Source organism: Pteropus vampyrus, unplaced genomic scaffold (genome assembly GCF_000151845.1).
Source record: "Pteropus vampyrus isolate Shadow unplaced genomic scaffold, Pvam_2.0 Scaffold470, whole genome shotgun sequence".
NCBI classification, from domain to species: Eukaryota; Metazoa; Chordata; class Mammalia; order Chiroptera; family Pteropodidae; genus Pteropus; species Pteropus vampyrus.
In genome coordinates, this window is record NW_011889251.1 from 325,598 (window position 1) to 353,068 (window position 27,471).

The following is a 27,471-nucleotide window of genomic DNA, read 5'->3' on the forward strand; positions in this document are numbered from 1 at the left end:
ATCGGTTCCCACTTCCTGGCGCTTCCTACCACGCCTCGGCAAATAATCAGAGAATAGTCTGAGAGGATAGAAATCCGGTTTAAGCCAGGGATTCCCGCGACTCACTTCCAACGCATACTCTATTTAAATTTTACACCAGGCAATTTAGGGGTCGGGGAAAAAGCTTTTGGGGGAGTGGGACTCGAACTCATAGGCTCTTGCTCTCTCCATTTCCCGCCACACGCGGGCTCCCGGGTTAGAGAACAACGATCGCCGCCGAGGACGCGAGCAAAGTGCGCGCTCGGAGTAGGGGGAGGGGCCTGGCGCGCGCAGAAACAAGAACCGAGGTGGGTGGGGGCAGGCTCTCTCGCGAGAGTGGGTTTGTTCTTGGTCTGCAGCCGCTGCTGCCACCTCTTACCAGCGCCGTTGCTGCGGGGGATTGTGGGATCCTTCGCGTCCTGTTCGCTAGGAGAGAGGTACCTCTCCTTTTCCCTTTCCCTTTCCTTAAGGTAGGCGTGAAGCGGGTAAGAATCGGGGTGGGGTGGTCGGGGGCTCTCTGCGTCCGCCGGGAGGAGGCAGCGATGGCGACAGGGGCTGTAGGGAGCCGGCGGCGCGCCTCTCTTGCTCGCTCCCGCTCGTCCGCTCTGCCTCCCTCCGCGCTGCGTATGTGAGCCGCCTGATCGGCGGCCGCCATGTTAGGAGCGCAGTGGCGGCGCAGCCAGCCTCCTCGGGCGTTGGAGGTGAGCGGTCCCGGAGGGAGACACTCGGTCAGCCAAGAGCCTGGGGTGCGGCGAGAGAGTCGGGGGGCTCTGAGGGCAGCCGATGAGCCGAGCTTCCCGCGTCCTGGGCTTGCTGCGGGCGGGGGCGGGACGATGAACCCGTTACACGCGAGCTGCCGCGCTGAAAGGAAGGGAGGAGCGCCGGAGGCCTGAGGGACCGACTGTCCATAGGGGGCCTGCCGTTTGGGGAGGATAGTTAAGTTAGCGAAGTTCTTGGATAGTGCCAGTCCCACATACTTGTTGGCTTTTTTTTTTCCCCTTTGCGCTTGAAAATGTGCCCTAAAATGGAGGATTTCGCAGACTCAAAAGCTTTGCCGCTTGAGCAGAATTTCTTGGTGTCAAGGCCTTCGCTCTGCTCCTCGCCCATCGCTTCATAGCGCCCTCTAAGACTCCCCCGTCCCCCGCCCACACGCGCGCGCGATTTTAGCCGGACCTCAGAAACAATTCCTCCCCACCCCCACCCCCCCGTCGCTTAAAAATGGCCGAAAATGAAACGTTAACGCTTGTTTTTCGTATTGCGTCGTGGATAAAGCCTTCTACAGTATGCTGCTAGGCAGGAGATTAGTTTCTGTTTAAAGAGTCACCTCACATTCCTTTTCCCTTTATTAAAATATTGTCAGTAGGTTCCTCCAGAGAGGATCGTGTGATGTGGGACCTTCCGGTTTCCAAACAAAGGGTTTGGAGTACCGTGATGTAGTCGCATCGTTGTTCTTTTTATTGCTAGCTCTGTGCCATGTTCTGTGTTACACAGGGACTTTCTCTGCTTACTGTGGAGGAATATCTCGCAGATGTTTATACTGCTCTGTCGCACTATTCTGTATAATATTCCTATTGGATCAGTTAGTTTTCCAGCTAGATATTTCTAGAACGGTTATGGCGTTTCCGAAATTTCTAGTCTTTGAAGCGCGCTGAAATAATGAGAATCGTTGATTTCCCATGTCGTAGTCATGAGATTTTTGTATTGATGTTGCGTTTTGCTTATTGAACAGAGAGCTTGGTTTAAGATTTTTAAGTAATAAGACACAGTTTTCTTCTCAGTTAACAGTTCTCTGCGGGCAAAAATAATATTTTAGGCTTAAATTTTCAAAATAAGATTTCTTTTTAAAAACTCAGTGATTCAGTCATCTACACAGTCAAAATAATTTTTCAGCATTAGAATTTTAGTAATCTAGAAGGCGAGGAAGGACAGGTTTTTGTTGCAAAAACGCTCCGTGGTATGTTTTTGCAAACTTGAAATCAAACACAATTTACATACTACATTTAAGATTTTTCTGGCTTGTTACGTAAGATTTGGAAAAACGCTCCTTAGCCAGAAGATGTTTGTGTTGAAGTGCTTTATATTTACATTTCTTCCTTTCCATTTAACATTATATGATTATAACAAGTGTATACTCTACCCGGGGGAAGTTTTCAGTTTATCATTACATATCTCCCTTCCCAGCCGTGTAAGCGGTGCTGCTTTTACATAGCATTTTAAACTAATTGGGAAGGATTTAACTACTCTTGATCTGAACGTTGTATATATTAAAGGAGTCTTTAAACGTACTAATTTTTTGAACGCTTTTAGGGAAATGTTAACTAATATTACAAGTCAGTTAATGGTAGGTAACAAATTTTAACAACTGAGGAATACAAAGAAAATGTCTTACATAATTTTAGAAATAAAATGTAGTTCAAATCTCTATTTTATAGAAGAGAAGATTAAAGCCCAAGGAGGTGATGATTATCTGGTTAACCAGTGGCGTTCTAGAATGCTTACGTCTTGATTGGATACTTCATTTAGACTCTTCATATTTTAATAAATAGACTTAAAAGTGGTAGAACTCTCTTACAAGAATTCATCTTAAGGGAATAGTGTGTTAAAGATTTCTGTGCCAAAAAAATTTGTCTACGTGTATGTTAATCTGGGTTATTAAGCATATTAAAAGTCTAAAAGGTTCAATCAACATTTGGTGGTTCACAAATTTGGTGCGGCCATCAAATGGAAATCTACAGCTTCTTAAAACAGTGTTTTAAGAAGAGAGTGATGATGGGAAAATGACAATAGAATATAGTATTGGAAAGAATGTAAAAAACTGCTGGTGCCAATTTTAATATTTCGTTTAAAGGAACGTGTAAATAAGCATAAAAATAGAAACATACCAAAAAAAGTATAGATGTTGGAGTTAATGGATTATTTGCATTTCTTTCCTCGTGTTTTTCTGAGATTTCCACAAGAAATTATATTTACTTTTGTAATGGAGAGAGACTTTTTTGTAAATGTTAGGGCCGCTTAAAAAACCAGAATCTCATGCATGTTGTTTTTTTAGAGGAATTGAGGTAGAAGTGAGCCCTTCTTGAGGTCTGAAGTGCAGTTTTTTCCGAAAGTGACAAAAAGTTGTCACTTGTTATATGTAGACAAACATAGGGATCTGAACACAGTCTTATGTAAAAATCTTAAGTTTGCCATTATCAAGACTAATGCTAACTAGGTTACCATATGAACTGCAGTCATTAACTATTTCAAGAATAAGCAAAACCAAAGAATTGGATAATGGTTTATTTGATGTTCTTAGCACATCTTTTAGGTAAAAGTACTTTGTTTAAATATACCTATTTTAGTTAGAATTGCATTAAAACTGTCCCACATTTGCTGCAACAGTTCTTAGTGCACTCAACTGACTTAACTTTGGAATAGACAATACCAAGTTCACTGGATGTGGGGTGGAAGGTTTGTAGACAGTGTAGTTTTGTTTTTATATATGTATATATGTGGTTATTACAATGTCTTCACTGTCAGGGATATAAAACGCTGTAATTTATAATTCTTAGGTATGTAGTGAGCTTATTTGTTAGCTCAATTAAAAATTTAAGAGGCTAAAGTTTAAAAGCTAATTTATATAAAATACTTGCTCTTTTCTAGAAAAATTTTTAAATGACATATCTTTGACATTGGCCGATCTAGAGTCCTTGTAGCTTATGGTTGTTGGTACATATCTTATGGCAGAATCCCTTTTGGATGTGCTGGATAAGAGCAAAGGGGAAAAACGCCTATGGTAGACGTCATAGGGGGCAAGCAGTAAATGCAGCAAGTTACAAAGTGATTGATATTAGGGTCTTAAAAGGATCTTTGATTTGCCGTATCATAGGTTGCTAATGAAGATACAGAACTTTCTGATCTTTTAAGTTTTGTATGTTTTTTTCCCCCATTTGTGGGGATTACTATGCTATTAAACATCTTCATTTGGTATAGTAACTTACAGGAGAACCACCAATACCATATTTGAAATTTGAAAGTGAAGTGGTTGAGCACCTGACTCATGCAGTAATTGAGAACGGAAAAGCAATATAGAAGAAATACAAACATTTGTGCTTAAAATGATCTTGCTGTGAGGTGTGAGACATCAGAACAATTTAATGCTTAACTGTGGACCCTTGTGTGGATGATGGTATTCTGGAAAGGCACCATGGAGGAGGGAGTTTTACACTTAAGCATCAGGAGACACCAAGAAATATTCGTAGCCGCATTCTTGATAACGCAAGAGATTTAAAACAGCCTAAATGTTCATCATATGCAGAATAGATAAGTGTATGTGCCATAATGGTATCTATATTGCAGTTAAAATGTAGGTTTAATTCCTGTATAAATCAGTTTTTTAAAGCAAATAATGATATGTACATATTGTCAATTTGTAAAAAAAATTAGATGTGCAAAATTAATGTGTTTTTGAGGATATGAATAGGTAAAACTTGAAGATAAGGAACTGCAGAAGAGATGCATTAGAAATTGGTAGGTAGAAAGTATTTAAGGTCTTGTTTTATTTCTAAACTTGAATGTACACACACTGGTTTGTATACATTATATGAAGTGGGGGTGTGCTGGGCCTTAAGAGAAATGTTAGTATTAAATGAAGAGAGGAGAAGAGACATTTCAGCTAATTTGCTCAAGTGCTGAGCAGTCTCAACTTATTATAAAATGATCTCTCTCATAAGGTGTTGGTGTATAGTGGAAAGTGGGTTTAGATAAGTAGGATACAACTAACATATGAAAGATATTGAAAACCATAGTGTGGACTTTATTTAGTGAGTAGTATGTTTTGGAGCAGTAGAATGTAAGATGGGTGATGTTTTAGGACATCTATATTGGAATCTGCAAACGTGGATGCAAGGAAACCAGCCAAAAGGCTGGAGAACTTAAGATCTCTGGTAAGACTATGGCAGAGGAAATAGAGAGGTAAAGACTTTTTGTTCTGGAGGATAAGAAGGTAACTTAAAGGTAGACCAGCAATAGAGAGTGAAGAAAGAAGAGGTTTAATTTGTCCACTTTCACTAAGATCCACTTCTTTTCTTCAATTTTAGTTGTCTAGGTTACTACTAGTCTTTTAAAGCTGACTTCTGGTTTGGTAACAATTTAAATATGAATTCTGGCTATGAATAGAAGCGGATGGGACATTGAAGTTGATGTATGAAATAAGGGTGTACAGTACAGTGAAAGGTTTATATGCATAAGTCTCTGGATCAGTCATTTTATCTCTAAAGTTTGCTTTCTCATTGTGAGGATCAGATTACATAAAAGTAGTTTACTGTTTCTTACCATGTGCTGGACACCAGTCTAAGTGTTTTATATGTGTCATTTTATTAAGTCTTTACAACCTCATGAAATAGGTTTCGCTTTTATTCCCATTTTACATATGAGGAAACAAACAGATGTTAAGTAATTTGCCCAAGGTCCTACAGCTACTGTGTAATAGAAACAGGATACAAGTCAAGGCATTTGGGCTCCAAAAATTTCAGTATATACCAAATCAAAGTTGTATAAGTTTGTGGAAGCCAAGAGTAGAACATAAAATGAGTTGAGGGGGAAATCTTAAGGTGCAGAATGGGGCATTGATAAAAACCACTGCTTTTGCTTTAAAGTAGAGAAAAGAGCAAAGTTAGTATCATAGATTAAAATCAAGAGTCCAAATTGTTGAGTAAATGGAATAAGTTGCTATCCTGTAGTACGGGCTTATCATTCCTGTGCTGCTTTAATTTGAAAAATGTTTAACGTCTAATTGAAAGTAGCCAGGAAAAAAATTTTTTTAAATGCTTACAGCACCTGATATTCCTAGTCTCCCATCCAAGTACTAACCAGGCCCGACCTTGCTTAGCTTCCGAGAATCAGTAGTTTATTTTCAAAAGCCTTTTAAGCCCCTTATAGGTATGCCAAAGTGAGATGAGATCATGATACTGAAGAATACACATTAAAGTATAAGGATTTTTTTATTTTTAAAAGATTTTTATCAAAATATAGTTAATATACACTTGTATTAGTTTTTGATATACATCATAATTATTCAACCTTTATATACCTAAGGAAGTGATCACGATAAGTCCAGCGACCATCTGACACTGTATAACACTATCACAATATTATTGACTATATTCCTTATGCTGTACATCACATCCCCATGACTGACTTGTTTTATGCGTGGAAATTTCAGCCTCTTGTTCCCCTTTACCTCCCCCGCTCCTTTTGATTTTTTCAATTACAGTTGACATTCAATACTATATTAGTTTCAGGTGTACAGCATAGTGGTTAGACATTTATATAATTTACAAAGTAATCCCCCTGGCTAGTCTAGTACCCACCTGGCACTATACATTGTTATTACCATATTGACTGTATTTCCTATGCTTTACATTCCCATGACTATTTGATAACTACCACTTTGTACTTAATTCCTTCACTTTTTTAAAGTATAAGGTTTCAAAATGGCTCAAGCTCTGTATGAAAAATTGAGTAGTTCCTGAGATATAATCATTTTAAAAAATCAAACCCTTAAATGAAATACAAGTTAAAAAATATTAAAGTATATAATATATAAATATATAAAAAAATATAAAGCTATGTTGATAAGTTATTTGGAAAACCATTATCAAATTAATAAATGAGAAGTTTTTAAATAGGGACTTATTAACCTAACTTCATACTTTAATTAGAAATGAGTTGGTGCTTAGTTTAAAAGATCTGATCACAGAAGTCAATGCTTTTGTGTGACAATGACAAAAATTAAGGAACTGCCTTTCCAAATGACGACACTTTGAAATTAGTAGTGAGCTATACGTGCCATCTATTGATGTATAATTAGGACATTTTTACTGTGTTGGTATCGTTGGTTGCTACCTTACACATATTTGGGAAGCTAACAAGTCACAAGTTTGACCTTGATAGAACATTTGGAAAATCTGAAAATTTCTTGCCCTGTTTGTTTTTAATTCAGAAGAGAATTTTATAAACTACAGTTTTCTAGCTGTTTGTAAGGTTTTACATTTAGTAGCATTTGCAATTAGATCATAAACCAGCTTTAATTCTAGGTAAATTGTTTAGTAGAATTGTCTGTAAAAATGCCTGTTAAGAATTTGCTTATCAAGTTATAAATGCATTTGTGAAGCCCAGTTATGGATAATGTTAGTCGTTCTTTTATTTTTCTGATTGGGAGAGATGGAGGTACTTTTTTGAAAGTGAAAGGTTCTGTGTTGATGGGCATTTAGAATTTGCTTCATAAAGGTTTTAAGTGGGTAAATTAGATTTTGATGTTACATTTTAGGTTAATGTCAAAGGAACTATTTTCAAATTTTATTAAACCTCTAGTATAATGTATTGCGAAAAAGCAACTTTATAATTATGGAAGTAAAACAAAATAAGCTATTAATCTTTTAAAAATCTAATAATTTAGTAAACGTTTCAGTATTGTGCTTAACTTTAATAGGCAGTAAGTCTCACTTAAATGAGCCTTTTAACAAATGGCTTATTTGTCTTATGTTTACCAATTACCAAAGATACTAAAGGAATTGTATTCATAAATGCTCTTTAAATGGTGGTGTCACGTCAGATTTTTCAATTCATTTTAATTTAAAATTTTTTGTAAGAATTTTGTTTGTATTTCAAAGGTCTGACTTAAGTTCCTATTCAGTAATATTACTCTCAAATTCTTGTGTCGATCTGGCTGCATTTAAGTTGAAACTGGGTCAAGAATATTAAGGTTATTTTTAATTAAATTACAAGTCGTCATGAGATATAAACATTGTCTTGCCCTTTTTCTGAAGTTCATTTTTTGTTTTGTCTTAAGGTTATCATCTTACCTTTACTTCTCTTAACCTTTCTTTTTGCAGATACACCGTTTTCATTGTACCATACAAAGAAAATAATTGAGATCTCTGCAATGTGATAATCATTTCCTTAAAATATGATCAATAAAGATTTTATACATAATACTGTTGTATAATTTCCCTGAAGGAAAAGAGTAGTTCTTTCAAAAAACTGGTTTTTCAATAATACTGAGCTTTGGCTATTACATGAAGAGCAAAACTGCAATTAATAATAACTTTGGTAGTTTGAAATACTGATTTTGAAAAACCCTCAAAGTTTTTGTCTTTTAAAATATAAAGTATACATGAAAATTTAGAGGGTCCTGCCAGTGTTTATACACAGTATTTCAGCTGCCATTCTGTATAACATTTATAAGATATCAAAGAAACTCATCCAAAGTCCACCTGACTCTCGTCTTTATTTTATTAATCTTAAAGTCTAAGTAGTTTATATAGTGGATGTGATCCAGAACTAGTTTCTTTGGTGTCTTTTCTCAAATTCATCTTTCTTGGTGTGCAAAAACATCTATAATTCCAGTCACCTCTGATGGCATTTCTGTGTCTTTTTAACTTTGTCACATCTTTTTGTAAAATCTAGTCCTGCCTGTGGTTTTTTTTTTAATACTTCCTCTGCCACTATATTCGTCCAATGTTCCCTTGCTTTATCCTGTCCTTGGTGGGCTTGGTCCCATAATAGACTTGTAACTATTGAATATTGCCTGGTTTTTACTGTAATAAAGTTTAATGTGTTGAACTATCATCAATGCCTAGGTGTATGTATGGGTGATCAAACGTATAAGACTTAGCAAAGCCTCCAAATAGAATTCTGTAACAAACAATTTAAGACTTCCCTATGTCGTCGTGATTATAAAAAGGTGTTTTCATCAAGGACATTTGTTATGTACATCATTTAATATTTTGTGAGAATCATATGTAAATGCTTTGGAAATTCTTACATAACCATTTCTGAGGTAAAACAACTTGAAAGAAAAAATAATTTCATCTAGAAACACATCTTGGGTAATTGTATTCAAAACCAAAATTTTCCAAGTGATTGTGGCTATTCTTGTGAAAAGTTTACACAAATCTATACAAGATCTCATTTTCATTTTTACCTTACTTGAGTTTTAGAGGTTCTGAAGCCCTGAAATTAGATGAGTGTTGGTGGATGCTAACTTGGGGAGTTTCACTTCTTTAAATCACCTACACTTCCTGTACCTGGGTTTTTTCTTGGGAGGTCTCTTATTTCTATACTGACCATATTTAGTTCTCCTTACTTTATAATACTAGAAATGGAATAAGCACTGCCTGATAGAAGGTGGACAGTAAGAAAGCAGTTAGTTATATGGCTTAAATTTGTGCAGAAATCCTTAAACTGTCAGAAGTCACTTGTTTTTCTTCACATCTGTCTTCACCTTATGATTTTGCTACATAAAGATCTCAGCTATTGTGTTTGGTCTTAGATCTTACAGTAGGTACTTGACACCTAAACTTCATTTGTTATTTTACTTGGTTCTTTCTGATAGTTATAATAGGTCTCATTTTCTAAAGCAGAATACAACTGATTCATCTTTGACTTGCTGACATTGATTTTTTGTTTTGTTTTGTTTTTAGTCTTCTGGAACTTAAGCATCATACTATAGGGTGTATTTTTATTCTTCTGAAAGAAAAGACCCATCTATATTTTTACTGAAATTTTGATGTACTCAGACATCCAACCCTTCAATTGAAATGTTTTTAAATTTAGTATGAAATTCCCTTTAACAGTTAAAACTTTAGCATGAAAGACCACTTTTTAAATATCTATATGCAGGCTCTGCATACATCTGGAATCTGTTTAAGATATATAATAAATTCCTTGTAAGTTTGAGATCTTAAATGTTTTTTTTTTTTTAATCAACATGATGCATAAGTTTTTTTTCTTTAAAAAAACGGCATCTACTTAAAGGGATTTATGACTAAAATTGCTTATTTTTCTACAGAGTTGTCTGCTGGTTCTCAGCTTGAAGAAGATTCTACAGTCCTTATTGATCCTTTTTCTTGGCGTTACCATTTTTTTGAAGCAAAGTTGACCTAGTTTTGTAGTTTGAGCTTTCTTTTTGGCCATCTTTTAAGAAAATTTTTTTGGTAATCTATAAATTAGCCAAGAGATAGTTCTACAATGTCCAAGTCATTCCAGCAGTCATCTCTCGGTAGGGACTCGCAGGGTCATGGGCGTGACCTGTCTGCAGCAGGAATAGGCCTTCTTGCTGCTGCTACCCAGTCTTTAAGTATGCCAGCATCTCTTGGAAGGATGAACCAGGGTACTGCACGCCTTGCTAGTTTAATGAATCTTGGAATGAGTTCTTCATTGAATCAACAAGGAGCTCATAGTGCACTGTCTTCTGCTAGTACTTCTTCCCATAATTTGCAGTCTATATTTAACATTGGAAGTAGAGGTCCACTCCCTTTGTCTTCTCAACACCGTGGAGATGCAGACCAGGCCAGTAACATTTTGGCCAGCTTTGGTCTGTCTGCTAGAGACTTAGATGAACTGAGTCGTTATCCAGAGGACAAGATTACTCCTGAGAATTTGCCCCAAATCCTTCTACAGCTTAAAAGGAGGAGAACTGAAGAAGGCCCTACATTGAGTTATGGTAGAGATGGCAGATCTGCTACACGGGAGCCACCATACAGAGTACCTAGGGATGATTGGGAAGAAAAAAGGCACTTTAGAAGAGATAGTTTTGATGATCGTGGTCCTAGTCTCAACCCAGTGCTTGATTATGACCATGGAAGTCGTTCTCAAGAATCTGGTTATTATGACAGAATGGATTATGAAGATGACAGATTAAGAGATGGAGAAAGGTGTAGGGATGATTCTTTTTTTGGTGAGACCTCGCATAACTATCATAAATTTGACAGTGAGTATGAGAGAATGGGACGTGGTCCTGGCCCCTTACAAGAGAGATCTCTCTTTGAGAAAAAGAGGGGCGCTCCTCCAAGTAGCAATATTGAAGACTTCCATGGACTCTTACCGAAGGGTTATCCCCATCTGTGCTCTATATGTGATTTGCCAGTTCATTCTAATAAGGTGAGTTAATGCAACAGATGCTTCTAATTTCTTTTACATTGTAGTGTCTATTCTGTATTTACCTATCTTTTACTCTGATTCTGTAGTCTGATGACACTGAGTTGATCAAGAATTTTTATGCTTTGAGAACACTTTATTTGGAAGGTAATTGTTTTTTGAGCATTTTAAACCAGGGCTTTACATTAATACAATCTGCCTAGATTGCTTCTGGCCACAAAGCTGTCATCCACTGGGATTTCTTGTTGGTTTTTGGCATCAATATGTTCTTCTTAATCATATTTAAGCAGTTTTTTGTCTGCTTTGTTGAATTAAGCATTTTTTTTATTTTTATTTTTTCAGTCAATGTGCTATTCAGGATGCTAGATTTCAGATCTCCATCTGTCTTGATTGCTGATTTGTATGTAGTAAAGATGGATTCTTGAACAATTCTCTTTTTTTTTCCTTATCTGTGGCTACAGGGAAAGAGTTAATGTAGAGCCCTGGTGTTTGTTTCAGTATGTTTCATATTTTAGATTAGTTCATTCTTCCTTTTTTGATTTCCCTTTAACACAAACTCTCATACTGTGACTGAAATTTTTCATCATTTTTTTTCTCCTTTTCCACAACTTTCTTAAACATACTTCAGAACTCACTTTTTATTGTCCCATATTACATCTATCCCTTTAGAGACTTGGAAAAATCAACTACTGCAGTATCCTGCTCTGTGTTTCCTCATAAGCATATTCTTTTTCTGACTTAGGCTTAGACTTCTGGTATAGTCATTTGAGCAACAAAACAAAACAAAGATGTAGTGAATTCTCCTTTGCTTTAATTATCACATCTGGCAAAATGGGAACTTTATCAAAAAGTTCTTTTAAATATGTTGTCCTTTCTCTTTTAGTGTTTCAATTTTACTCATTCTCTGATTCCGCCCCCCACCCCCACCCCCAAAAAAAAACAGTGCAGTTGACTTAAAGTCAACATTATAGCACTCTGCTAGTTTGGATCTATAATCTATGACCATCCATTTTTCCTGATGTGCTGTGTAGTTAATTCTGTTTAACTGGAACCTGTTGCTGCCATGAAATTGACTTGATGGTTAATGTTACAGGGTTTTTTATTTGCAGTAACACCTGGAAAGGTCATTTTCTTTTCATATTTATCCCTTTTAAATGCATTTTTTAGTGAGTTAATTTTTAAATAAACTAAATCAGATTGTTAGATTTTGTTTTTTAATCTGTTTGGATCTCATGATTAAGAGAAAAGGCTTGTTATTTGAATTAAGAGTATTTTGAAAAATGTCTTTAAAAAGTAATTCTTAGCTAAATATGTATTTCTATAATACAAAAACCTTTTGAATTAATGTAAACATAATTTAAGTATACAAACAAGGAATATTTTAATCTTTAATCCATACCAAAATAAACAGCAAATGCTAAATTTAAATTCATAAATTAATTTCCATTTAAGACATAGAACCCCAAACTCGTAGAAATTAGAAAATTTTGTTTGGTATTTTTGGGGTTGTCTTTTTTCATATTTGTTGGATATACCAAGTATATCATGGAAGTTAGTTTTTGTTCAGTACTGAAAAGGTCCATTAAACTTTAGTGGCTCCATTTTTTCTGTTACTTCTTGCCTATTTGCAGTAATGGCAATATTGATCAGTGTTCTCAGAAAAGGTCTCTGAATTCCAAGGAAAATCGCTAGTTACAGTGTCTCAAGTGAAAGTGATTGTAAGGAACTTAAAATCTTTATTACTGCAGTCATTATGAATCAAAACCTTTTGGAAGTCTCTTTATCCTGACTTTGAGCAGTAATTTAACCTTGTTGTTTGCACATAGAAAAATCATTGAGTAAAGGAACATAAAAGGAAACTGAGAGGACTTTAATCAGAAAAGTTTTTATTTTATGTATGATTATTTTTTCTCCAAATTTTGTTACCTTCGAGATTCTGAACAATATTAATAAATAATGATAGTAAATGGATCTAAATTAAAACAATTTAAAAATATTCAATGAAACTGGATTCAAGAGTGAGGTACCTAGCTAGTGTTGGTGTTCTGTCAGAATGTTGGGAACATTTAAGAACTATTTTAGAGGCCCTTTGTTTAATTTACAAAATTTCTATTTGTAAATTGGACCAATTTTAAGTTTAAGTACCTGGCTTCATTTCTTTAACATAGCTGATGTTTTCCAGGTACCTGCATTATTGGGGGAGGGGGGAAGAGATATTCATGTTTAGTAGTGGTCCTTACTCATTTTGTAGTTGATGTAGATACAGTGACTTCAGAGAAAATTTCTGTGGTGCAAGTAGGTAATGAAAATTTTTTAAAACATTTCATCCTGCTCTCTGGTATTGCTGCATAACTTGGAAAATCTGTTCTTTTCACTTAGTGGTAACATTAAATAACCTACATGATCAAAACTTCTTAAGGAACTTTTAAGTGAAAAACATCTAATTTGTCATCATTATTTTTGACATTTTAAGTGACTTTCAGTGGTGTTGCTTTTCTTTCTAGGTCACTTTTGAATGTCAGGTTGCTTTTCTATACAACTTCAAATTCCTTTCACTAGAGAAAACTGCCCTTTTGTTGTCTTGTCACTTGAGTTCATATTTTTCCTTTTAGTATTATTCTAGAGGCCCTTATGTTATTCTTTATTCTGCCATTCTAGAATTATTTCTCCAAATTATCCTTTCTTAATATAACTTAGGTATTTCAAAGACGTCAAGGTGAATGTAGTTTTCCTACAGAATTTCTAAATTCAAAAGCTGAATTCTTTTTCTTTATTCTGATGTTAGAGTTACCTCAGTGTAGACTCCAAGGATATAGTTTTTTAAAAAAAACCTTTGACTCTTAATTCTCACCTTACACCAAACAGTAAAAGGTTAGGCGTGGTAGTACAAATTAGTAATGGGTGAGCTTGGGAGGTTTGTAAATGATTCTTTGATCTTAGCCTTCCTTCTAGTACTTTGAAAGATCAGCTACAGTTTTACCATAAGTTTGAACTTTTAAAGGGCATAGGAATTGGATATAAATAATTTCCGTTCAAGTAGATACCCTTTTCATCGCCTGTAAATTAGAAGCATTCCTAATAAGGTAACTTACTATATAGTGTTCTCTCCCAACACACTGCTTCTCAAGGATATTTTATAAATAAAATCTGAGAATATTTTTAGTTCAGAAAATTCTGAGTTAATTGTTTAATCCGTCTTCTGGATTTTGTGAACTTTACCTATGGCGCCTCTTGCTTACAGCCATTTTAAAAGTGGCCTTCAACAAGTCAATGGTCTGTTGCTTTGCAAGTAAAACCTTTTTATATCCCAGATATCTGATTGTAGAGCCAGCTGGAGAGATCTCTTTGAGTTCCTTAGCTATTAGCCATTATTTTCAAAAGACAATCTAGCTTTAAGAGAGCGCTCTTCAAGTTCTGAGAAGTGCCATTCTGTTTGGATGTGTTCCATCTTAATTCTCTTATGGGGTTTTAATTAATTCTATTATGGCATAGGAATGTATGTAAACTTGTACTATAAAGCAGTTTTTAAAAATTAGGGTCCCATTTATAAAATATAAATCTAAAACATTTTAAAAAGGTATCTCTTGTAATTTGCTTGTTTTAGTTCAGCTTGAAGTGAGACCCTTTTAACAACATTGCCTGACCATGTTTCATATTCCAAATATAATTGTTAGGTAGTGTGGATGTCACAAAAGTTGCCTCATTTTGTGGGAATTTGTAAAAGAATAATACTTGTAAAGCGGGAATTGTAAAACAAGATAACTTTATAAGCAGTGTAATAATCACTTTTTTTTTTTTTTTTTTTTGAGCACTTACTATGTGCCGGGCAATGTTATGATAAGCAGTCTACCTTTATTCATTTACTTTTCACAAAACCCTAGGATAATATTGACTCACAGTGAATTTAAATATTTTCTACCAGAGATTCACGTCTAGTAAGTGGCACTTTGAGAATGGAACCCAGGCAGTGTGGCAGAGCCTACTTTTCCTAACAACTTTCTTATATTACCTAAAACATCAATCATTTATATGTGGATTTTCAAGTAAAGAAAGGAAATTTTATTTGCACAAAATAGAAAAAAGTTAATTCCTTCAAATTTAAAATAATCACGGAGCAAGTATTGACCAAATGAAATGTTTTTCTCCCTTGAAAGTTGGAAACAGGCATCCTGAAATTGGCTTATTTTGGGGAAGTATAATGGGAGCTTAATTTTTTGATAAATGGGGAACATTTTCTAGAAAAGCCATTCCTGTTGAATCAGCTTAGCTTTTTATGTCTGTAGTATATTTGGAGCATACCTCAAAAGGCTGGATTACTTAAAGAGTCTATTTTTAACTAATTGTTCACATTTATAGCATATATTTTTCTAGAAAAGTAGGTAAGCATGGATATTTTGTCATATTTAGAGTACTACAAAAAAGCAATGCTAATAATATAACATGAATAATTTAGTTTGGTCTACAACAGAAATTAATGTCTAGCTGATCTCAAAGTCAGTTACTATTCTTGATCTTTATTAACTCTATATCTTTTCCCTGTCAGGTCTATTAGTATGTTAACCAAGTTTTGTCCAGTTTTTCCAAGAATGTGCATGGAGTATTTGAGGGCAGGATCAAGCTACAAGGATTTAGAGAAATGGTTTTAAAATTAATTCAGTATCAGTGAATGGCAGGTGTTTGTACACCCTATGATATTGCATATATAGATTAACATCCTAGAGTTTGAATGGTTCAAATTAAAATATTTTCATTTTGTTTTTGTTAATTCTACTAATTTACTTTGCTGCAGGAGTGGAGTCAACATATCAATGGAGCAAGTCACAGTCGTCGATGCCAGCTTCTTCTTGAAATGTAGGAGTTTGAAATACCTCTAAAGCATCCTTATCGTGAATCAAACAGCCATTGATTGGTTTTGGGGAGTTCATCATTTACTCGTAATATCCACTGTTATTGCTGCATAGTTCATACTAATTACAAATAAAATGTTTAGATCTGGAATCTTACATGGAATATTAGATTCAATGATAGTGGTACTTTGTTATTTGATATTTTTAGGGTAAATAAACATTGGCTTTTTATACAAATTACAAGAATTTTTAATAGACTTAAAGATAGCTTTTGATACATAGAATAGATTTATAAGAACATTTTCAATACATGCTCCAAAAATATTGAGTATACAGAAAAGGGGGAAAGTCGTTAGAAGTTACAAATTAGCTGTCAAGCAATATCCTTCGGGATGTAATTTTTTGCTTTTGAGATACTTTTGGTTCTGAGTTTAAGCTGCCAGAATGAAATTGAACACATAATCCCCATTTTTCACTGGAATGGCAATTGCTCTATTGGTGCTGCCTTTGCTTTCTAGTCTACAACTCAGCTATCCTCTTGGTACTTAATATTGGAGAAAGAAAACCTATTGTCCTTGTTTCCCTGTATAGCCCATATTTCCAATCCCTTGTGCAGCACTTTTCCTATGACTTAACAAATACAGAAAAAAAAATTATTTTCAACATTACCTACATTTTCAAACTGTGCAGAACAAGTTGTTTTTCATTTGTTTGGATTGATTTGGAGTTCTGAAATTTTTCTTTGGAAAAATTCAGATGACATGTTTTAAACTAATATTTCTAACACTTAGACTCTTAAATAATTTTACTAATAATCTCTATTTTAAGGGCCAAACAAAGCTAATTTGTGAAAAGGACAGTTTTATTTTAAAGTTAATTTTCTGGTCTTTTTAAAGCTACCCAGAATGGAATCCTGACAATGATACAGGACACACAATGTAAGTTAAAAATTTTAAGCTGCTGTTTGTAAAGGAGATCAATGTAAGGAATTCAGGTTAAACTTTCAACATTTCATAAAGTAGTTTCTGAATTCATTTTTATTGAATCTGAGGGTTCGGTAAAAAGTCATTGGGTTGAAAGAATTGGGGGGGGCTTATGCAGTAATTTTTGCTTTAATGCTATTATCATAGATGTTTTCCTAATTGCTTCACACATAAATGCCCCCAAAGATTAAAATCATAGTCATATAAGGGGTGCTTTAACAATGAATCTTAATTATTTCTGATGGATATCTTTATGATGCTCATGTTTTATGTTCTCACATTACTAGGGGTGATCCGTTCATGTTGCAGCAGTCTACAAACCCAGCACCAGGAATTCTGGGACCTCCACCTCCCTCGTTTCATCTTGGGGGACCAGCAGTTGGACCAAGAGGAAATCTAGGTGATTATAAAATTTATGTAAATATAAAACGCAGTGATTATGGGCAAAAGAAGGCTCATTAAAATATTATTTGAAAATAACATGGTACTATATACATTTTGCATGAGACAACATGGTACTCATGATATTTATAATATCCTTTTATTAGTGTTTGAAAGGTGTTCATTCTTCAGTTGAAATACCTATTATAGCAAATATAGTTATTACAGTACTGAAAAAGTATGTTTTCCCCGCATAAAGGTGCTGGAAATGGGAACCTGCAAGGACCAAGACACATGCAGAAAGGCAGAGTGGTCAGTAATGCGGCTCTTGTTTTTACTCTCTGCTGTTTTGGGGGAATGCGGTTTGACTTAAATCTTTACTGATCGAATCTGCATCAGTCTTTTCTATAGGAAGACCACTATAGTTTGAAAGCCATCAGTATTTCCTGTGACTTTGATAAGCGTTAAAACTTTAATTTTCATTTGCCCATAGTCAATATATCTCTCACCTTGATTCAGAGTCTTAAGAACTTTGCTATCCAGTAATGTACACAGTATTCAATTTTAAATTCAGTGCAGACTGTTTTTTTGAAACTCGAGATTTACCCTACCGACATTATATTTCCTGTGTAGTTTTTAAATTCTCTAGAATGTTTGTTATGAGTTGTTATTTTAAATACTTAAAATGTTCTCTGGTTACTATTAGACTATAAAAGTTTTAATGTATAACCTGTTTCATATTGCTTTTAAAGAGCCTTACTGACATGAATTTTTTCCTAATGTATAGGAAACTAGCCGAGTTGTTCACATCATGGATTTTCAGCGAGGGAAAAACTTAAGATATCAATTATTACAGCTGGTGGAACCATTTGGAGTAATTTCCAATCATCTGATTTTAAATAAAATCAATGAGGTATGAGTTGAAATAAGTATAGTATTTATTCATCACTAAAGGGATTTATTTTCTTTAGTGATGTAATTCCTTTTATTTCCTAGAGGGATTACATGGCTTTGTATAGAAAAACCACTCAATGTAATCTTAAGTCATCCATATGGAATGAAGTATAGGAGAAAAGCCAGTAGTTGAAGTGTGATAATATATGAGTCCTCACTTATGTTGTCAATAGATTTTTTAAATAAAACAATGTATGATGAAACCATTTTTGCCACGTGCTAATTGTAAATTAAAGTTGATTCGGCATTTCATAAACTTTATAATGAAAAGATGTTATTTAAGGACTTGCTATAATAACTAAATTCTGGTGCTAACGAATAATTAGTAACTATAAATTGGTTCTTAAGTAGTAAATTGTCATTATCACTATATTACGAGAAAGGCTGTAAAAGATCCTTGGAAAACCATTTCAGACTTTTACCAAAATGGTACCAAATCATTTCTAATCTAGTGGGCATAAATGATAGCTTTAGTAGTGTGAAGATAATAAAAAATCTATGATGACCTTTAATAAAACAGCAAGTTGGCAATGTTGAGTTTTCGAAGTGCTTTTTATTTAATGATTAAATATGTCTGGAAAGACTGAGCAATGTTTGTTTGTTTGAAATAGTTTTTTTGTGTGCGATTTCAGGCATTTATTGAAATGGCAACCACAGAAGATGCTCAGGCTGCAGTGGATTACTATACAACCACACCGGCATTAGTATTTGGCAAGCCAGTGAGAGTTCATTTATCCCAGAAGTATAAAAGAATAAAGGTAATATTTATTTTTCCAAATTTGTATTGTCATTTAATACATCATTTTAATATTTATTAACTTTAGATATTTAAAATTGCTGCTAATAACTAGGATAATACTATTAACTAATAATTATAGCATACCTACCAACATTTGACTTGCGCCTTTTTTTCCCGTGTTATTAAAGAAACCTGAAGGGAAGCCAGATCAGAAGTTTGATCAAAAGCAAGAGCTTGGACGAGTGATACATCTCAGCAATTTACCTCATTCTGGATATTCTGACAGTGCTGTCCTTAAGCTTGCTGAGCCTTATGGGAAAATAAAGAATTATATACTGATGAGGATGAAAAGTCAGGTAATATACATGTAGAGGTTGTAAAAAGGATTAAGTGCTTTAAGACTTTTTTGTGCATAATTTTTAGTAAAGAAAGCAGGAATGTGTTTTTTTATCTTCTCATAGATAAATTTCTTAGCCAAGCAATAATTTTATGTTGTCATAGATGATCCAAGTAAAGCATTGAATAAATACTGAAAAGTTTAAAGTGGGAAATAAAAGTGTCGTCTCTTGCTCAGGATAGTGACAGTTTTGTTTCCAGGGTTTGCTTCCAAGATCTTCCTATGTGTATGTATATAGTTGTTATTTATTCTTGCTTCAACTGGGATTATTGTATTGCTTTCCACATTATACGTGATTTTTTTTTTTTAATGCAATTTGCTTTAACAGCATTCTGAGATTTTGTCTGTTCCAGATTTTTTTAAATTATTAATTTTTTGTTTTTAGGGTATTTTGAGTAATATCTTCTAAGGTTTTTTTTTTTTTTTTTTTTTTTTGGCAGAAAGCCTTACATATAGGTAGTTTAATTGGTACTACTTTGTAAATCTGACAGGTACTCCTTATTTTATTCAATGAATTTTTAACTCTTAATAACTTTTTAGAAAAAATAATAAGCACAAGAATTCTATACAGTTCTCAGAAAAATAATGTCCTTTCTAACTTTTTTTTTTTCCCCCTAAGGCATTTATAGAGATGGAGACCAGAGAAGATGCAATGGCAATGGTTGACCACTGTTTGAAAAAGGCCCTTTGGTTCCAGGGGAGATGTGTGAAAGTTGACCTGTCTGAAAAATATAAAAAATTGGTACTAAGGGTATGTAGTACTTCATTTGCAGTCATTGTAAAGCTTATTTCCACATAATTCAAGTCACCACATTCTTATTGAAAGGTTTAGTTACTGAAAGACAGCAACCTTTTTTCTTTTTCTGGTTTTCCTCAGAAGAAGTTTTTTATCTGGTGTTCTGTAAAAGCATCTTTATTGCTTTTATCTACTATATTTTAGATTTTATTTGAACAGTGTTCTACCAAAATATTAATTATCCACTCTTCCATCAAAATATTGTGATGAACTGCTGCCTATAGGCAGCTTAAAATCTTAGGTATGGTTATAGGGATTAATAAGCTCATTAGTTGATTATATAAAAGATGATTATCAATTATTAATTGGGCAGTTACATATTCTGTAAATATTTTAATACATTTATTTAACTAATGCAAAATTTTGTCTTTTAGATTCCCAACAGAGGCATTGACTTACTGAAAAAAGATAAATCCCGGTAATGTTGTGTGTGTGTGTGTGTGTGTGTGTGTGTGTGTGTGTGAGAGAGAGAGAGAGAGAGAGAGAGAGAGAGAGAGAGAGAGAAAGAGAGAGAGAGAAAGAGAAAGAGAGAAAACACACTGGTATATTAAACTTGTTTTCCAACTCAAGAGAGTTAATGAGGTATATCTTTTTGATTTCAGAAAAAGATCTTATTCTCCAGATGGCAAAGAATCTCCTAGTGATAAGAAATCCAAAACTGATGGTTCTCAGAAGACTGAAAGTACAAATGAAGGTAAAGAACAAGAAGAGAAGTCAGGTGAAGATGGTGAAAAAGATACAAAGGATGACCAGACAGAACAAGAACCTAGCATGCTTCTTGAATCCGAAGATGAATTACTCGTAGATGAAGAAGAAGCAGCAGCACTGCTAGAAAGTGGCAGTTCAGTGGGAGATGAAACAGATCTTGCTAATTTAGGCGATGTGACTTCTGATGGGAAAAAGGAACCTTCAGACAAAGCTGTGAAAAAAGATGCAAGTGCTTCAGCAGCTGCGAAGAAAAAGCTTAAAAAGGTAAAGAAAGATTGTATATTGGCCTGTTTTAATAGAAAACTAGATCAAATAAAAGTTTTCAAATTAATTACCATAGCAGGGTCAGATCAGAGAGAATTAGTCATTTATATTAGAAAAAATCAGATATGAACCATAATATAAACATTTAAATCTAAACTCTGCAATAAACATTAAATAGGACTCTTATTATAGTTGGCAAAAATCAACTCCCAAAGAACTTTTTAGTAATGAAGGAGAAATACTTACAACTATTACATAATTCTATATTGTAGTGGTAGTATATAAGTACTTAAGTACTTGTAGGAAGCTGTATAGTTGAGCTTGTTTGTAAAAAGATGGGGTATGAGTTTGCAATAAGTTAACTGACCGAAGATACTTAAAATATTTTGCCAATCATTCCAGTATTATTGAACTTGAAGAATTTTTTTTATTTGAGAAATATTAAGCGTGATCATATATTTTAATAGCTTTTAAAAACATTTTTTCTAGAACATATGTTATAAATAAGAGCATGTCAGGTGAATATGAATATAAAAATACATTCATAGTATAAAGAAAAGTAAAAGAGCCATGGTATACCAGCTCTTAATGATTACATTAAGGATTAGAGCATTAAAACGGCTTTTGAAATGAAATTTTTATTCTATTTGTTTCTTTTAAGAAACATTCAACTATGAGAAAACGAAATTTTTCTGAGCTCTGTGTGATAATTAACTTAATCCTCATGATAACGATGTGCGGTAGATACCTTTGTTATTCCCATTTCATGAAATGAGGAAATTGAGGCATTGGAAATTCAATTGTCCATGGTCATGGTGCTTATAAGTGGCAGAGCCAAAATTTAAACCTAGGTAGTGGTGCTCCAGTACTTGATTTTTTTTTTTTAACTGCTATACTGTTCTAGACTAAGTGTTCTCTAAACAACAGTTGTATTATAAGATACTGTTTTCCAAAGGACATCACTCAATTATTTTAAGTCAGTTCTTTGATACATTCCCTAGAAGCATAAAATTCTAAGAAAGTGTAGACATTTGAATATGAGTATCCTCATATCATTTATTTTCTGTTCTTTGTGTGAGGCAAGCCTTTAGTTTTAAAACAAGCTTGTTTTAAAAAAGTCAGTAAATTTGGCGGGGGGGAGGAAAAAGTATTTCGAGAAAATGAATAAAGACAAAGACGCTATCCCTTTCCCTTCAAGTAAAGCAAATGGAAGGGATGCTGCAGGATAATTGTTGCAGAGTAAATTTGTCTTTCTTAACAGCGTCGTTTCCCAGGGAGTATGGAAGGTTTTGTCACTCTAGATGAGGTTGGTGATGAGGAAGATTCGGAACTTCAGAAACTTCGTAAATCGGGCATGGCATTTAAATCTGGTGACAGAAATGATGATGGTTTGGTTGAAATTAAGGTGGACAAGATCGAGGAACTTGATCAAGAAAATGAAGCAGCGTTGGAAAATGGAATTAAAAATGAGGAAAATACAGAACCAGGCGCTGAATCTGCTGAGAATGCTGATGATCCCAACAAAGATACAAGTGAAAATGCAGATGGCCAAAGTGACGAAAACAAGGAGGACTATACAATCCCAGATGAGTATAGAATTGGACCGTATCAGCCCAATGTTCCTGTTGGTGAGCTTTAAGGCTTTGTTCTTCCCCTCGCACCCTCCCCAAACTCTTATTAAATAAGATTTTTAAATTGGTCTTAACATGAGTTCTGATAGTGTTTTAAATTTATTTCTGTACAAAACAATTTGTAAATCTTGAGTGATGCATTCTCTTTTCTTACCCAAGTCTCCTGATTTTGTATTATCTTTTATCATTACACAATATGTTCTCTTTTTCCCTCATAAAGGTTTCTGAGAATTTCACATTGCCTTTTATTTTGTTTATCTGTTATATTTCTGCCTTTTTAAGACTATAAAATAGGTGGAACCTTACACAACAATTAAACACAATTCTGTTAACTAATGCTGTTTTTTTGTTTGATTTTGTTTTACCTTAGGCTATACTGGACTTCTCATAAATGTTATCTCATTCAGATTATACTGACAGGAAAAAAAGATTTGAGAACACTAATTAAAATACTCAGTTTACTTAATTTGTAAGAATGTATGTTTGTGTTCTAGGTATAGACTATGTGATACCTAAAACAGGGTTTTACTGTAAGCTGTGTTCACTCTTTTATACAAATGAAGAAGTTGCAAAGAATACTCATTGCAGCAGCCTTCCTCATTATCAGAAATTAAAGGTAAGGCTAAATCCTAAAGAGGAAGAGTTCTTTTGTGAAAACTAACAAATCATGTAAGTTTATAGAGAGTAAAATGTGTGTAATACTGTCTGTGGACTGAGAGATAACAGTTTTCTTTTGGTGAGCCTAATGCAGTTAAATCAATTCTAGAAACATCTGTTCAGCCTCTTTCTAAAGTACACTCTAGTTAAATGATAATTTGGTAATTTCCAACCATGTTATAAATTCTGTGATAAAATGAAAGTGTTCTCAAATGAGTATTAGACTGTAATTTCTCTAATTTGGAAAATACTGGAGGCCTGAAGACCAAGCGGCATAATATAGAGCTTTTCCAACTTTGTAAAGTGCCATGTCTCATCATTTTTGCATTGACTTTAAATTATTATTTATTAGGAATGACACTTTAGTAAGTCTTATGACCAACAGCAAATAAAAATATTGGGATAAATGAATAAAGCATAACAATAACAAATTCCTTTTTGGATATTTTAAAATTCCGTATTTTAGTTAGTGGCTTCTTTAAGGACTAAGCATTGAAATAAATAATGGGGGAAAACTTGAAAGATTTGAGTTAAAAACCTCATAATTGTAGATAACTTGGTTTTCCACACTGCTTTATAATACAAAATATTCAAACATGTTCTTTGCATTGACTAGATAAAGATAGCATTGAATTTAGGAAATCCAATACTTAGCTGAATCATTTGTTTTAAATATAAGTGTTTGCTGCTTATACCTATCTTAACCATCATGGATATGGAAAAGGAATGGTAGTTATTCTCAGAGGTAGAAACAATTTAATAGATCTGATTTGATTTGATATCAAGCTGTTTGGTGCCAGGCAGAAACTATGTCTATTACTTAGATAAATATAAAAGTGGTCTCTGGGTGCTTGATATACTTCATAGAGAGTATTAGCTAAGATTTTCTAGCTATTTTAATTTTCTAGATATTTGTTCCATTGGGAGTGGCTCTATTCTTGTTTTAAAGGAACTTAGTCAACTTTATTATTAATGTAGTACAATATCTTGCCTAATAGTAACGCAATGTTTTTCTAACTGGGAGGTTTTTTTTCTTTTTAAGGATATGATGGCTTTTAATTCTCATTAATTTGTAATAACTATACAGTTGATAAACTTCAACCAAGAGCGACGAAACTTTTCATGTTTAGATTACATTTAAATTTTATTTTTTTTATTTTATTTTTATTTATTTATTTATTTATTTATTTATTTATTTATTTATTTATTTTTTGGTGCTTTCATTAAGGTCCTAACAGATCTCTGGTGTCCAGGAACTGTAGAAGTTACAGGTCTAATACAAAGGTCAGCAAGCTACACTTGTGGCCCAGCTGCTGCCGTCTGTAAATAAAGTTTTCTTGGAGCACAGCCATGATTATTTATTTAACCCATTTCCTGTTTGCACTGAGAATACTCACCAGCAGCGCTTGCGGTTGCAGCATTTACCCCAAGACATTGCAGCATTTACCCCAAGATAACTCGCAAGTTACAGTCCTAACCTTATCCCCCAAGTTTGCCATGAAATATCTATTGTTTTCGCACCACTTGAGTATATTAATAGTCTTTGGAAACAAATGACAGTCTGTTTATAGCATTCTGTTATTAGTAGTGGTATTACCATTTACAAAATATAATAATTCTTGATCACAAAAATGTCAAATCTTAGAAAACGTAGCATTCCTATACATGATGTTAACATTGTTCTCGGACAGTTAGCTGAAGATTCATTTGATGAATCTGATTTCTGTGTATGCTTCTGTCACATTAGAATTAGAGACAAGTTCTGTTTAGAAATAACTCCAAGAACAGTTTTTATATTTTACTTTCTCATGGAAAACCAGTCAGGTTTGCTTCAGCCTCAAAGAACGTGTTTATGTAAAATTAAATTAATGCTGGCAGTGAGCTGTACTTTTTTCCCCTATACAGGAAATGGGTTAAGTATTGCCTATGGCTACTTTTATTGCTATAACAGAATTGAGGAGTGTAAATAAAGACTAAATGGCCCACAAACCTCAAATATTTACTATAAGCTCTTGAAGAAAATTTTGCCCTCTTTTAGTAGAAAAAGCATCCAATAATTGCATGTCATTTTAATCATACATTCTTAAAGAGTAGTGGCAGTTCCTCTCTGTGACTGGTCTTATTTTCTTATCTATATAAGTTAGGGTTAATTGCACATTCAAATAACCATTTTTCACATTTGACCATTTTCTTCCAATGCGTTATTGTGTCCTGAACCGGTTTAGTTTTGTACCTTAATAGGAATAACTGAATCTTTAAAATAGTGGTAAGGTTATATAGTTAAATTGCACTCCAGTCGTCAAACATGAATAAAATATTTTATTTTAGAGTTAATATCCATTTATGTTTTTCTTAAGTAACAATTCCTGTAATTTTTTTTTTTTTTCAGAAATTTCTGAATAAATTGGCAGAAGAACGCAGGCAGAAGAAGGAAGCTTAAGATGTACAAGAATCTTAATGATTTCAAAAGAAAATAATGGTTCTTTGTTTTTAATGTTAACTTTTTTAAAATACAATACTGATAGTTAGAAGAAAACTATTGTACTCTTTTGTTTTAGTGGAAAAATAATAGATGTCTGTTCATGTGTTAAGTGTTATAGCAAAAATGCATATACGGTTAAGTTAATGAAAAATTGTTTTTGTTTTATCGAAATGGTAACAGACAGAAGTACTTGTAGAGACTGACTTCGTAAACTACTTAAGACAACTTGCACCACTAAGAAAAAGATACATAGAACTATTCAAAGAAATGAAATTTAGTAGTTCTAAGCTTCAAAGAAATGTCACAACTTTTGATTCCATTCAATAAAGAACAAAACCAATTGTATTTTTATTACTTTCATCTGAAACATTCCACATTTTAATCTGAGCCTTGTAGACTTCTCATTTGGAGTTTGAAGCTTTTTTGGTTACATTTCATTTTCGGAGAACTTCATTAATGTGTGATTAGCAATTAAAATGCAGGTGCAGTTTTCTTTTAATGTTATGCTGTTGCTTAGGTAATAAGAAATATTAAGTAATTGGCTTTAGATTTTGTAATTTTTTCCCCTAAGTTCCTGCTAGATTTCGTATTCTAGTAGTCAATGTATTTTCAGTGAAATGTAAAAATACTCCCATTCTCTTTGACCAGTATTAATTTCTTGAAACCTTATTGCTTGTCACTTGAATCCTATAGCTGTCATACATCTGGTATAAGCAACGTTTGATTTTTGAAGTGCGTAGACCATCTCTTCATATTTTCAAGATGTAATTTTACATTTCTGCATTTTAAAAAGTTTGGCCATAAGCTAGACGCACGCTTCTAATTCATATACCTGCACATGTGATCTTTGTGAACAGAAATTTGCATGTATAATCTGTGTTTACTTGTAACTTTCTGGTTATATACTGCTTATATCTGTGGATTCAAGTTTCTGAAGTGAATACCAATAAAAAAAAAACCTAGGCCATGTTCATTGGTTATACATGTTTGGAATGTTAACCAATATATTGTCAGTTGTGGTTTTTATTCACTGTTACACTTTTGCATGCTTTAACAAATTTTTACATTTTCAATCTAGAGTGTTCTGAAGATTGCTACTAAAGATATGAATTTTAAAGTTTTTGGTGCTGGTGGATTTCTTGTTCCTGTTACATAACAAAAGTGGGACTATTGGTTTTTTTAAACCTCAGGAGTTATAAATGCTAAAGACAAATAGCAAATGCTAATGTTTAGACATGTCGAAGTAGTTAACAGTAAAATTGAAAGTAACATGGTGGAATAGTAAGAATTCTAGCAGCCTTTCAAAATGTTGGGGGTCTTAGTATAAGGGAGTATCAGTTCTCAAATTTTTTTTAATTTAATAAGAACTTACAGGAATTCTTTTTGAAACTCTTAGTTCCAAGTGTATTAAAGGATATTTCAAATATTTCAATAAAATTTTATGGTATACCTCTGCAGGTCATGATATTTTTTAATGTAACATGAACAAAAAAATTTTGCCAGTTTCTTCAGTTTAATTTTGGCCTATACTAATTACCCACTTTTGTTTAATTCCAACTTTTAACTAACAACAACTACACAAAGCATTATGTGTATAATGGAATTCCTAATTGTTTCATGTCAATGATAGCTTTTTTCCCATAGGCCCTACTTTGTTGGATGTACCAAGCTGTAGAAAAGATATAGCTTCATCC

The 27,471-nt window shown here is 33.7% G+C and overlaps 1 protein-coding gene across 6 annotated transcripts; it reads left to right on the forward strand.

Moving 5' to 3' along the window:
- Positions 1-301: 301 nt before the first annotated feature.
- Positions 302-27,230, forward strand: MATR3 (matrin 3). 6 transcript variants are annotated; one of them, XM_011382252.2, is made up of 15 exons: positions 302-455; positions 9,851-10,941; positions 15,728-15,789; positions 16,682-16,723; positions 17,056-17,168; positions 17,409-17,461; positions 17,937-18,062; positions 18,736-18,861; positions 19,031-19,198; positions 19,859-19,990; positions 20,410-20,453; positions 20,638-21,007; positions 22,269-22,635; positions 23,133-23,254; positions 25,685-27,226. In XM_011382252.2, exons 2-15 carry the CDS (start codon positions 10,030-10,032, stop codon positions 25,733-25,735), a joined length of 2,688 nt encoding a protein of 895 aa, XP_011380554.1. In that variant the 5' UTR covers positions 302-455; positions 9,851-10,029; the 3' UTR covers positions 25,736-27,226. The 6 variants fall into 6 exon arrangements, with proteins under 6 accessions (XP_011380554.1, XP_011380557.1, XP_011380553.1 ...); XM_011382255.2 differs by having other exon boundaries at positions 329-488; positions 22,413-22,635; XM_011382251.2 differs by having other exon boundaries at positions 333-488; positions 25,685-27,230.
- Positions 27,231-27,471: the final 241 nt, after the last annotated feature.

Excerpts from the sequence above, each read along its gene's own strand:
- MATR3 (XM_011382252.2), top strand. The coding sequence starts at position 10,030 with ATGTCCAAGTCATTCCAGCAGTCATCTCTCGGTAGGGACTCGCAGGGT. Across the intron at positions 21,008-22,268 it reads CGAAGAAAAAGCTTAAAAAG|CGTCGTTTCCCAGGGAGTAT; the intron begins GTAAAGAAAGAT and ends CTTTCTTAACAG. Across the intron at positions 22,636-23,132 it reads TCAGCCCAATGTTCCTGTTG|GTATAGACTATGTGATACCT; the intron begins GTGAGCTTTAAG and ends TTTGTGTTCTAG.